At 44.2% G+C, this 12,221-nt stretch overlaps 1 protein-coding gene across 7 annotated transcripts in view; it reads right to left on the minus strand.

Annotated features, from left to right (window-relative positions):
• KIAA0319 (KIAA0319 ortholog) overlaps positions 1 to 12,221 on the minus strand; it is a 99,214-nt gene that overhangs the window by 12,165 nt on the left and 74,828 nt on the right. For all 7 annotated transcript variants that reach the window (XM_054557289.2, XM_054557288.2, XM_054557291.2 and 4 more), the window contains 5 exons: positions 10,647 to 10,779; positions 9,524 to 9,672; positions 7,382 to 7,533; positions 4,991 to 5,129; positions 4,150 to 4,309 (listed from right to left, as the gene is read on the minus strand). In XM_054557289.2, the coding sequence (XP_054413264.2) occupies positions 4,150 to 4,309; positions 4,991 to 5,129; positions 7,382 to 7,533; positions 9,524 to 9,672; positions 10,647 to 10,779 (733 nt within the window). The remainder of the gene's footprint in view (positions 1 to 4,149; positions 4,310 to 4,990; positions 5,130 to 7,381; positions 7,534 to 9,523; positions 9,673 to 10,646; positions 10,780 to 12,221) is intronic.

Genomic DNA, 12,221 nt, shown 5'->3' on the forward strand with positions numbered 1-12,221 from the left:
AGACGGTGACTGCCATGACACGCCCACCGCAGCATATGACCTGTGAAACTGGGGAGGTAGATGGCCACAGCTTTGTGGCTTGCCAAGGACAGGGGCATATCTGTGAGTCAAGGAATTGATCTGTTTCTATTCACAAAGCCTCTTCAGTCTCAACGTACAGCTGATCAAAGTCAGACAGATCTTCAGATAAAAGGAGCAATGTATAAATTATGTATCAGTTTTTGAAAATCCTAACCAAATGGCTCTGGAGAGCTATCAGGTTAGTGAACAAGAATGCATCTATGTGCTGGGATGTATGGGAATGGAAGCTCCCATGCACAGGACCCTTCTAGATCTTGCCCTATGTACCTTTTCATCTGGCTGTTCATTTGTATCCTTTAATATATTCTTTGCAATAAATCCATAATAGTAAGTTAAAAAAAAAGGAGCAACGTACATATGTGCACAAAAAGACAAATATACACAAAATAACTTGCAGACATGTCTTTCTTTTTACCTTTTTTGATTGAGATATAACTTACATATCATAAAATTCACCCTTCTAAAGTGTAAATGGAATGACTTTTAGTATATTCACAAAGTTGCACAACCATCACCACTATCAAATTTCAAAACATCTTCATCACCCCAGAAGGACAATCCACACTCATTAGCACCTCCTCCCCACAGTCCCTGGCAACCACTAATCTGCTTCTATAGATTTGCTTCTTCTGGACACTTCAGGTAGATGGAATCATACAATATGAGACCTTCTGTGTTTGGCTTCTTTCATTTACCATCTTGTTTTCAAAGTTCATCCACGTTGTAGCACACATCAATACTTTATTCCTTTTTATTGCCAAATGATATGCTGTTGTATGAATATATCACATTTTGTATCCACTCATCAGTTGGTGGACATTTGAGTTGCTTCCACATTTTGGCTACTATGAATTTGTGCTATGAACATTCATATACAAGTTTCTATGTAGACATAAGTTTTTCATTTTTATTGAGTATATACCTAGGAGTGGAATTAATGGGTTATATGGTAGCTGTATGCTTAGCATATTGAGGAACTGCCAAACTGTATTCCACAGTGGCTGTACCATTTTACATCCCCACTAGCAATGTATAAATGTTCCAGTTTCTCCATAGGCTCGCCAGCACTTGCTATGGTCTGTCTTGGATTCTAGCCATCCTAGTGGGCGTGAAGTGATACCTCAACGTGGTTTAGGTTGGCATTTCCCTGGTGGCTAATGGCGAGAACCTTTTCACATGCTTATTGGCCATCTGTGTATCTTTTTTGGAGAAATAGCTACTCCAATCTGTATTCATCTCCTAGGGTTGCTGTAAAACACGTTCCACGAAGCAGCTTAAAACAACAGAAACCTCTTCTCACAGTTCTGGAGGCTAGAAGTCCAAAATCAAAGTGTTCTGTTAGTTCTGGTGCTGCCGGCAATCCTTGGTATTCCTTGGCTTGTGGAGGAATCTCTCCGGTCCCTGTCTCGGTCATTACACGGTGTTCTTCCTGTGTGCCTCTCTCTGTGTCTCTTGTCCTCTTCTTAGAAGAACACCAGTCATATTGATTTAAAAGCCCACCCTACTCCAGTATAACTTCTTAACTAATTACATCTGTAATGACCCTGTTTCTAAGTAAGGTGACATTCATAGGTACCAGAGGTTAGGGCTTGACTATATTTTGGGGGCAGGGGGTGGATATAATTCAACCCACAGCAAGTGTTTCATCATGAAAGGGTGTTGGATTTTGTCAAAGGCTTTTTCTGTGCCTACTGATATCCTGCGGTTTTGTCCTTTATCCTATTAATGTGGTTTATTACATTTATTGATTTGTATATGTTGAACCACACTTGCATTCCTGGGATAAATCCCACTTGGTTATGGTCTATAAACCTTGTAATAAGCTGCTGGATTCAGTTTGATAATATTTTGTTGTAGATTTTTGCTTCTGTATTCACAAGGGATATTAGTCTGTAGTTCTCATTTCTTGTGATGTCTTTGTCTGATTTTAGTGTCAAGGTAAAACTGGTCTCACTGAATGAGTTTGGAAATGTTCCCTCCTCTTCTATTTTTTGGAAGTTTGTGAAGGACTGTTCATTCATTAAACATTTTGCAGAATTAACCAGTGAAGCCATCTGGTCTTGAGTTTTGTGGAAAGTTTTAACATTACTAATTCAATCTCTTTATTTGTTATAGGTCTATTTAGATTTTTAAGTTCTTCTCAAGTGAGTTTTTGTAGTTTATGTCTGTTTAGGAATTTGTCCACTTAATCTAAGTTATCTAACGTGTTGACATATAATGATCCATAATATTCTCTTATAATCCTCCCCCACCCACCTTTTTTTGGAGACTGGGTCTCATTCTGTTGCCCAGGCTGGAATGCAAAGGTGTGAACATGGCTCACAGCAGCCTCAACCTCCCAAGTGATACTCTCACCTCAGCCTCCTGGGTAGCTGGGACCATAGGCGTGTGCCACCATGCCTGGCTAATTTTTTTTTTTTTTTTAAGATGGAGTCTCGCTCTGTCACCCAGGCTGAAGTGCAGTGGCACGATAGCTCACTGCAACCTCCGCCTCCTAGGTTCAAGCAATTCTCCTGCCTCAGCCTCTTGAGTAGCTGGAATTACAGGTACCTGCCACCACACCCAGCTAATTTTGTATTTTTAGTAGAGACGAGGTTTCGCCATGTTGGCCAAGCTGGTCTTGAACTCCTGACCTCAAGTGATCTGCCCACCTCAGCCTCCCAAAGTGCTGGGATTACAGGCGTGAGCCACCGCGCCTGGCCGCCTGGCTAGTTTTTTGTGGAGATAGCATTTCGCCATTGCCCAGGTTGGTCTTAAACTCCTGGGTTCAAGCAATCTGCCTGCCTTGGCCTCCCAAAGTGTTGGGATTACAGGTATGAGCCACTGCATCCAGGCCTTTTTATTTCTATAAAGTCAGTAGTAATGTGCCTTATTTCATGCCTAATTTTAGTAATATGAGCCTTCTCTATTTTTTCTTAGTCAATCTAGCTAAGGATTTATCAATTTTGCTGATCTGTCCAAGAAACAACTTTTGTTTTTGTTTATTTTCAGACATGTCTTTGATTCAGTATTTGATATATTACGAGGGAAATATATGATCCATTTTAGAAAGAGTTCCTTAGAAAATAATTAGAACATGTTTAAATTTGGTGTTTTTCTAAGTGAACTTCAGTTCTCTGGAAAACTAACCAAAGTGGAAGAGCTGACAATAGCTAGGCAAATGGAGTTACTGTGAATAGTGGGTTTTCATTCTCATATTCTTTCCCTCCCTCCTCCCACTCCACCCTGAGCTAGATAAGCCTTTAAAAATAAAACTCAGCCAGGCATGGTTGCTCACACCTATAATCCCAGCACACTGGGAAGCCTAGGTGGGCGAATCACTTGAGGTCAGGAGTTTGAGACCAGCCTGGTCAACATGGTGAAACCCTGCCTCTACTAAAAATACAGAAATTAGCCATGTGTAGTCGGCGGGGGCGGGGGGCACCAGTAGTCCCAGCTATTCATGTGGCTGAGACAGGAGAATCACTTGAATCCGAAAGGCAGAGGTTACAGTAAGCTGAGATGGCGCCACTGCACTTCGGCCTGGGCAACAGAGTGAGACCCTGTCTCACAAAATAAAAATAAAATAAAATAATAAATAAATTAAATAAATAAAACTCAACTAAATACAAAGATCTCATAAAAAATAAAGGCCAGAGTTTCAGCCTCATATACTCCCAGGAGATGGTAAATGGTAATCAGTGATCCTTTCACATTGAGAGAAGCCTCACTCCCCATGAGCGTGGGACAGGGATGCAGCCCAGCTGTGAGACATCCTCTTCACATGCCCCAGACCCCTTGCCCAGCTCTGAAGACACCAGAGCTAACAACCGTCTCCCCTGCTGTTCCCCAGCTCCTCCTTCACTCAGAACATTCACAGTCAGCAAACATTTACTGAGAATTTTAGGAAGGACCTAGCATGATGTTGGCCATACTACTGCCCTTTGAGAAAAAGGTATATGAGTGGGATAAAAGCATGTCAAAAATATAAAAGAAGCGGAGGAATGAACAGTTTTCTACTGGACTGGGATGAGGTAAGAGCTGGAATTTTGTATGGCCAAGACCCCGCCTTGGGTGTGTAGCTCCTACCTGAGATCCGAGTGGGCCCGAATCTTCTGGACCTTAATGTCTGAGTCCAGCACATTCAGCAGCACAGCCAGCTGCCTCACAAGGGTGTCCTTCCGCTGCTCTGTCAGCTGCCCAACACCAACCTGCAGGGTCAGCTCCACCAGGCCACTCTTCCTAGGGTCTGGGGAAAGAGAAGATACAGGATTTGCACTTGGACATTTGCACAGGCTTTAGAGTATAAGGAGCGAGGTTTCTATAGGAGCTCAAAATTACTCCTATGCCATTTCTACATTTGAGTTATAGGACTCAGGTAAATTCTTCTAAACACCGCAGAGGCCACTATCTGGAAGTACTTTCCCTTGTTTTATCCCAGTTTGTTGTTTATAATTTTTTTCCAGAAGATAGTCGGGTGTACCTAATTAGCCTCTGGGCTAACTGAAAATTTCAGCCTCTTCCACATTGTCCCCAGGACCAGAAAGAATTTTGCTTCCAAGTGCCATGGGCACTTCCCAGTCCAGTTTATGCTGAGGTTGTTACAGTCACTTCACTGGAACTGCCTCCCTCTGTGCCCTGGTATTGAGGCCCTTGGGTCCGCTTCACATTAAGTCTTTGTCTTCTGGCAGGAAAACAAACATGAAAAGAAAATCTAGTTGCCAGATAACATTCTCTTTTAAAGAGTGATGAGGCTGGATCTATCTGGGGATACACAACAAGGTGTAAGAGACATCCTCAAAGTGGGTCCAGCCAAGAGCTGGAGCCAGCCACAGGAGGCCTCCCACACTGGTCACGTCTGTCAGCGTAAAGACCCCAAAGGCTGACCAGCCAGAGCCTGCATGGCCAGCTCCAGGGCCCAGGAACTCACCTGGCTGCACTTCCACAGTGGCAGTGTCTGTGTCCGAGGCCCCCTGACTGTCGGTGACTTGCAAGTGGAAAGTGTACACCCCCTCCACCAGATTCGTAAGCCGCAGAGCCGCGCTGTGGTCGGAGCCATCGATGACATCCTGCGAAAGAACATGGATCACAGGGCAGCTGTCAATCCTCGGGTCCCAATTTCTGGGCTTCTGTTGATCCTAAACCTCAGTGTCCCATCTTTTTAATACAGGCGTGACTTTAAGAGGGAGGCTGCAGGGGAATGAGGCTGGCGGGATAGCTGAAGACAGGAGAAATCCTCAGCATCTCTTCCCCAAAAAGCACCGGGGGGGCACATCCTCAGACAGTATTTCCTGAACTGAGTTTACCAAGCACTTTCCAGGAATTACCAAATAATTAATTGTATCCAACAAAGGGAAAGACCATTTGAATTAGGGCAAGGACCCTGAGAACAAAGCACAGGTTTTCTGGGTCTTATTTTCAAACATAGCTTTACAAAACTCTCATCTTGAATTCCCTCATAATGTATCATCATGTTCACCTGAAATAACCCAAGACCCTGTGTAGCATCCTCTGTTCTGTGTGCTTCTAAGCTCCAAAGAATGAGAGAAGAACCTCCCAGACTCCTGTTAATAGAAGGGGTGATAACGAATACGTGCTCTGAACAGAGACTCACTGTTGTTACATTTAGAGGCTAATCCCCCATCTAGTTGAATAGTGTTAATTCTAGAAGTGCTTAGAAAGTATAAAGCATTTGGCTGGGCACGGTGGCTCACGCCTGTAATCCCAGCACTTTGGGAGGCCGAGGTGGGCGCATCACGAGGTCAGGAGATTGAGACCATCCTGGCTAACAAGGTAAAACCCCATCTCTCCTAAAACTACAATACAAAAAAATTAGCCAGGCGTGGTGACGGGCACCTGTAGTCCCAGCTACTCGGGAGGCTGAGGCAGGAGAATGGCTTGAACCTGGGAGGCGGAGCTTGCAGTGAGCCGAGATTGCGCCACTGAACTCCAGCCTGGGCGACAGAGTGAGACTCCGAATCAAAAAAAAAAAAAAAAAAAGTATAAAGCATTTTCATTTCGTTCCCTGTGACCACTCCTTAGTACGTCTCCAAGAGTAAATCTGTATCTCTCCAGTCCTTAGAAATGGCAGGAATGAAGACGTACATACATTTATGTCCTAAGAGGCAGAGTGATCTAATGAGGGTAAAATGCCTGCCAGGAGCTAAAAACCTAGGTGTGTCTAGTTTGATTAAAAGTGGATTAGTTAAGGCTGGGCGAGGTGGCTCACACCTGTAATCCCAGCACTTTGGGAGGCCGAAGCGGGCAGATCACGAGGTCAAGAGATCAAGACCATTCTGGCCAACATGGTGAAACCCCGTCTCTACTAAAACTACAAAAATTAGCTGGACGTGGTGGCACGTGCCTGTAGTCCCAGCTACGGAGGAGGCTGAGGCAGGAGAATAGCTTGAACTCGGGCAGCGGAGGTTGCAGTGAGCTGAGATCGCGCCACTGCACTACAGCCTGGGTGATAGAATGAGACTCCATCTCAAAAAAAAAAAAAAAAAGAAAAAAAGAAATGGATTAGCTAACCTTGGCCAAGTCACTTCTCATCTCTGCATTTCGCCTTCTGCATCTATAAAATGTAAATAGCAATCCCTGATCTATTGACTCATCTGGTACAATATGAGGAACAGAAAAGAATCCACTTGGACCAAAATAGGAAGGATGGAAAAGCATCCTGCTGGAAGACTTGACCTCAAAGTCCTTCCAAGCTATGGTTTCCTGCCCCATCCAAAGTCTGTTCAGGAAAAGTCGGAAAGGATTTCAGCTTTTGGCTAAATCTCAAAGCAGCCTACTGCCTCCAGCCTTCAGAACATTCAAATGTAGAAGCATAAGCACCTTACAGGGAACATGGAAAGAAACATGAGGTCATTATAGAGACACTGCTGTGGACTGAACTGTGTCCTTCTCAAACTCCTGTGCTGAAGTCCTAACCCCATACGACTGTATCTAGAAATAGGACCTATAAGGAAGTAGTTAAGGTTAATTGAGGTCATAAGGGTAGGCCCCTGATCCAATAGGATTAGTGTCCTTATAAGAAGAGACACCAGAGTGCTCTCTCTTCCCCTGTTATGGGAGGACATGGTAAGAAGGCAGCTGTCTGCAAGCCAGGAAGAAAGACCTCACCGGGAACCGAATTAGCCAGCAACTTGAGCCTGTCTTCCCAGCCTCCATAATGGAGACAAAATAAAGTTCTGTTGTTTAAGCCTCCTTATACTTATATCCTTAGAATATACTGTGATATACTGTTTGCAGCCCAAGCTGACTAATGCAGATGTAATGATAAGTGGTCTAGGAGCAATTCTCTCTCAGTACTCACTCCAGCTGCTGGACTCTGGCCATCCCGGATCCACAGATAGGACACAATTCCTTGGTCATCAGTAGACCTTGAACCATCCAAAGTAATGGAATTATTGGGAAGCACAAGAACATGTCTGCCACCAGCCCGGGCTCTGGGAGGACTATTATTTTCTAAGTCAAATATAGCAAAAATGAAAGCAAAGAGATTGATTTAAAACACCAGTGACAGAAGAAGTGTGTCATAAAACATCCACAACTCTTCCACCTTGCAGATACAGTATGTAGAATTAAAATATCCAAAAAGGCATTTTTTTTCCCAAATGCATATAAGATACAGACTTCCTTAAAGCTCCATTTGTACTTAGTTAGCTATAATTTGGGATGAAAAAGGTAAAGCAGGTGGCAGGCTATACACTGGGAATTTTTCTAATATTGTTATACTTTTTCTGTCCTTGAAAAATAGAAACACTGATTTTACCAACATTTAGGGTATTGAAAGTGGCAATATTTTGTTTTAAAATATACTCTGGGTCATTTTGTACTGGTCCACACTATATTTCCACTTCAAGAACTGCCAAATCTTGACTCTCTAACATTAAAAAAAAAAAAAAAAAAAAAAAAAGAGTAAAAAGTAGGCTGGGTGCAGTGGCTCACATCTGTAATCCCAGCACTTTAGGAGGCCAAAGCAGGAGAATCACTTGAGACCAGGAGTTTGAGACCAGCCAGGGCATCACAAGTCTCCATCTCTACGAAAAATTAAAATGATAACAATGATAATTAGGCCCTCACTTCTCTGACTAGGTGTTAAATATAAATGAGGCAATGGCCAGGCATGGTGGCTCATAACTGTAATCCCAACACTTGGGGAGGCTAAGGCAGGATGAGTGCTTGAAGCCAGAAGTTCAAGACCAGCCTGGGTAGCAAGACCCGTCTCCACACACACAAAAAATTAAAAATCAGCTGGGCATGGTGACACACACCTGTAGACCTAGCTACTCAAGAAGCTGAGGTGAGAGAATCACTTGAGATCAGGAGTTTGAGGCTGCAATGAGCTATGATCACAGCACTGTACTCCAGTCCGAGCAACAGGGTGAGACCCTGTGTCTATTTTAAAAATAAAAAAATGAGGCAATGTAAAAGCCATTTCTGATGTAATAGCTTCAGAAAAGAGGGGCCAGGGAGCACTAACAAGACTGGGGTACAGTGGGGAGATCATAATAAGACACAGCCTCTATGTGGAGATGAGGCTGCTGTGAGGCAAATCCTGCTTGTCCAGAAGGGGCTCTGGGACCCAGCCTGATCCCTCCCAATTTCCCCTTAGAAACAAGTCAAGACGCCTGTTCAGACTATTTTATTTTTATGCATGGTTGAAAATCTCTACAATAAAATCTTTTTAAAAATCCAAATCTATATCACTTTGCTGTTAAAGTTGCTTCAGCCTCTCCCAGCTGCCCAAAGTCCAAACCCCTAGGCATGGCCTGTGGCACATATAACCCTCCATGGCAGAGCCTGTGCCTCAGGCTGCAGCCACTCTCCCAGCGTCCCACACTCTTGCCATTCTACAATGCTTGAACCTTTCCATCCAGCCAGGCTCTTATACTCCTCTGCACTTCAACACGTAGTAATCATCCATTCACTAATTCATTCAACACCTCTGATTTGCCTTGAGTCTAGCACTCTGCTATACTGAGGATACAGAGATGTCTGAAGCAAAGGCACTCAGGCAGTTCACAGTCAAATGGGAAGACAGACAAGGAGACAAGTACCTAAAGCAGTACTGCACTAGTCTAGACCACAGATTTCACATTAAGAAACGATATGGAATTTGAAAACATCTGTTTTCTTGAATTTCCAAGGAATAAAGGAAAAAAAGCATAATGGTGTCATTTGGACGTGGGTCTTTCATTACTAGTAGTCGCAGAAGAGTGAAGTCATAAGATATGCTCCACAAACAAAAGGAAATGTCTGCTTGCAGAGGGCGACTGAGAAACAGCTAACATGAATAGAAGAAGGTTGGCTTTTTTTCTGCCAGGCAGGGTTCAGCATCTGCGGTGAACAAATAAGCAAACACCAACATCTCTGAATAGTCATGGCCTGGCTGAGGGTCCTGCAGACTCGAAAGAGGAGCAGGCCCAGCCCTGTCCACCTCAGACCCACTCACCCTTCTTCACAGCCACAGTGAGGGTGGACGTGCTGCTCAGTCCCTGCTGGTCTTTCACTGTCAAACGGAAGTGGTAGGTCCCCACCTGAAGACCAGTCACAGTGGCTATTGCTTTGTCAATATTTTCCATCTCCACTGCACTGGGGCCTCTATAAAACACGGAAGTGGTTAACATAAGGGAGGGGGTATGGGATTCTGAATATGACAGGCGTGCGATTTGTGCTCTTATAAATGTTTTGTTCCAGCTATAATATATACCATTTAGAGAATTCTAAGAAAACTCCATTCATCTGTACTCTCTAGTTCAGTGTAAGAGTCACAAGCTAAAACCTATCTCAGGCAGAGTCTGCTGGATTACTTGGAAAAGAATATTCGTTCTCAATTTTTTTAAGTCAAGATGCCAGTGAAATGATCTATCCTTGGAAAATGAGCCTTAGAAATGACTCCCATTTCTTCTTTGAATAAAATTAGGTAAAATCCTCATCTATCTTTAGGGAGAGCATGGAGAAGAAGGGAATAAGCCAGATAAGCCCTCTCCTAGGAGAGAAATCACGGTATAGTCATTAAGATCAGGAGCTTGTCAAAAATACCTCAGTTTGGGTCCAAGCTCTTTCTCTTACTATCTGGGCAACCTTAGTCTGTGTGGTCTCATTAGTGTCTACAAGCCTCAGTTTCTTCAGCTTTAAATAGGAATAATATTCTTATTTATCTCTTACAAACTGATACAGGGTTCTATGAGACAGAGCATGTAAAGCTCAGAAAATGTTAGATGATATGCATCGCCCCTTACACTGCACTTCTGGTGTCTACAGTCACTGCAGGATGGGTTGAGTGTAGACAGGATCACACGCAGGTTTCCCTGAACCTTTTCTGTCATGAGCTCGCCTCACACCAAGACAGCCCTGTTCAACTGCCCCAAGCTCTACCTCCCTCCACTGTGAATGATGTCCATCCACACTTAATGTACTCTTCAATCAATAACACCCAGCCACTTCCAGAAATGTGCTTAAATCCCGACTCCTCAAAACGCTCAAGCTGATTGTTTACTATAGATCCTCCAGAGAAGGAATAATACCAGCATTCGGCATGGGCATGAACCTAGCTCAGTGACGAGACAGACTACCTGATGTGCTCCCAGTGGTAGAATACAATGCCGTGGTCATCGCTGCTGCTGCTCCCATCCAGGGTAGCACTTTCCACTGGGAAGATCAGCTCTTTATCAGGCCCGGCCACAGCCACTGGAGGTCTATTGTTTTCTGGAATTACAGAAACAGTGTGAAAAAGTATTATCTATTTGCATTAAGTCTGCAATCCTGTGATTTCTTGATTTAAGTACATTACTCATCTTCAGACCACGCAGCCACTAGAGTATGCAGCATGCTTTGGAATCCTGGAGTGAAGCACTTTAGCCTTCTAGCTGATCCAGGAGTTGAACAGTCCAAGTTCAAGACTGCCATTACAGGCAGCCAAGAAACACTGTCTCTAATAGACACATCTTTGGTTTCTTAGGTTTAAAAGATCTTCAGTCTGCCGGGCACAGTGGCTCACGCCTGTAATCCCAGCACTTTGGGAGGCCGAGGCGGGTGGATCACGAGGTCAGGAGATTGAGACCATCCTGGCTAACATGGTGAAACCCCGTCTACTAAAAATAGAAAAAATTAGCCGGGTGTGGTGGCTGGCACCTGTAGGCCCAGCTACTTGGGAGGCTGAGGCAGGAGAATGGCATGAACCCGGGAGATGGGGCTTGCAGTGAGCCAGCCTGGGCAACAGAGCGAGACTCCATTTCAAAAAAAAGAAAAAAAAAATCTTCAGTCATAGGGTGAAAGAGAAGGAAAGGAAAGAAGGGTAGAAGGAGAGAGGGAAGAAGGGTGGGGGGAGGAAGGAAAGAGGAAAGAAGGAAGGGAGGGAGGAAGAGAGACAGAGAGGGAGGGAGGGGACAAGGGGACATCACAGAGAGGGAGGGAGGGGACATCCATGTGAAGAGACCTGCTTTATCAGGTAGGGCTTACTTCCTTTTGTCTCTGTAGCCTCAGTGCTAACACAGTGCCTGGTAAATAGTAAATGTTCAAAACATTTTAAATTAAATGTTAAACGAAAAGTAAAAGATATAAAGTATTGCTGATATTGGCAGGGCGTGGTAGCTCACGCCTGTAATCCCAGCACTTTGGGAGGCCGAGGCAGGCAGATCACTTGAGGCCAGGAGTTCGAGACCAGCCTGGCCAACATGGCGAAAGTCTGTTTCTACTAAAAATCCAAAAATTAGCCAGGCATGGTGCCACACATCTGTAATCCCAGCTATTCAGGAGGCTGAGGCGCTAGAATCATTTGAACCTGGGAGGCAGAGATTGCAGTGAGTCGAGATCATGCCACTGCACTCCAGCCTTGAAGACAGAGTGACACTCTGTCTCGAGGAAAAAAACAAAGTATTGCTAATATTGATATAAACAGATAAAATATCTGTTAACAAAAAAAGGGCCAGGTGTAGTGGCTCACACCTATAATCCCAGCACTTTGGGAGGCCAAGGGTGAGAGAACTGCTTGAGCCCAGGAGTTTGAGACCAGCCTGGGCAACAGAGTGAGACCCAGTCTCACAAAAAAAAAAAAAAAAAAAGTCATGTAGTCAAAAGCTATGGCAGCCATTACCCAAAGTTTGGACCACACCATAGCCCCCATGATCCTACTCACTACAGAACAGGGG

The sequence above is a fragment of the Pongo abelii genome, chromosome 5 (assembly GCF_028885655.2).
Source record: "Pongo abelii isolate AG06213 chromosome 5, NHGRI_mPonAbe1-v2.0_pri, whole genome shotgun sequence".
Lineage (NCBI taxonomy): Eukaryota > Metazoa > Chordata > Mammalia > Primates > Hominidae > Pongo > Pongo abelii.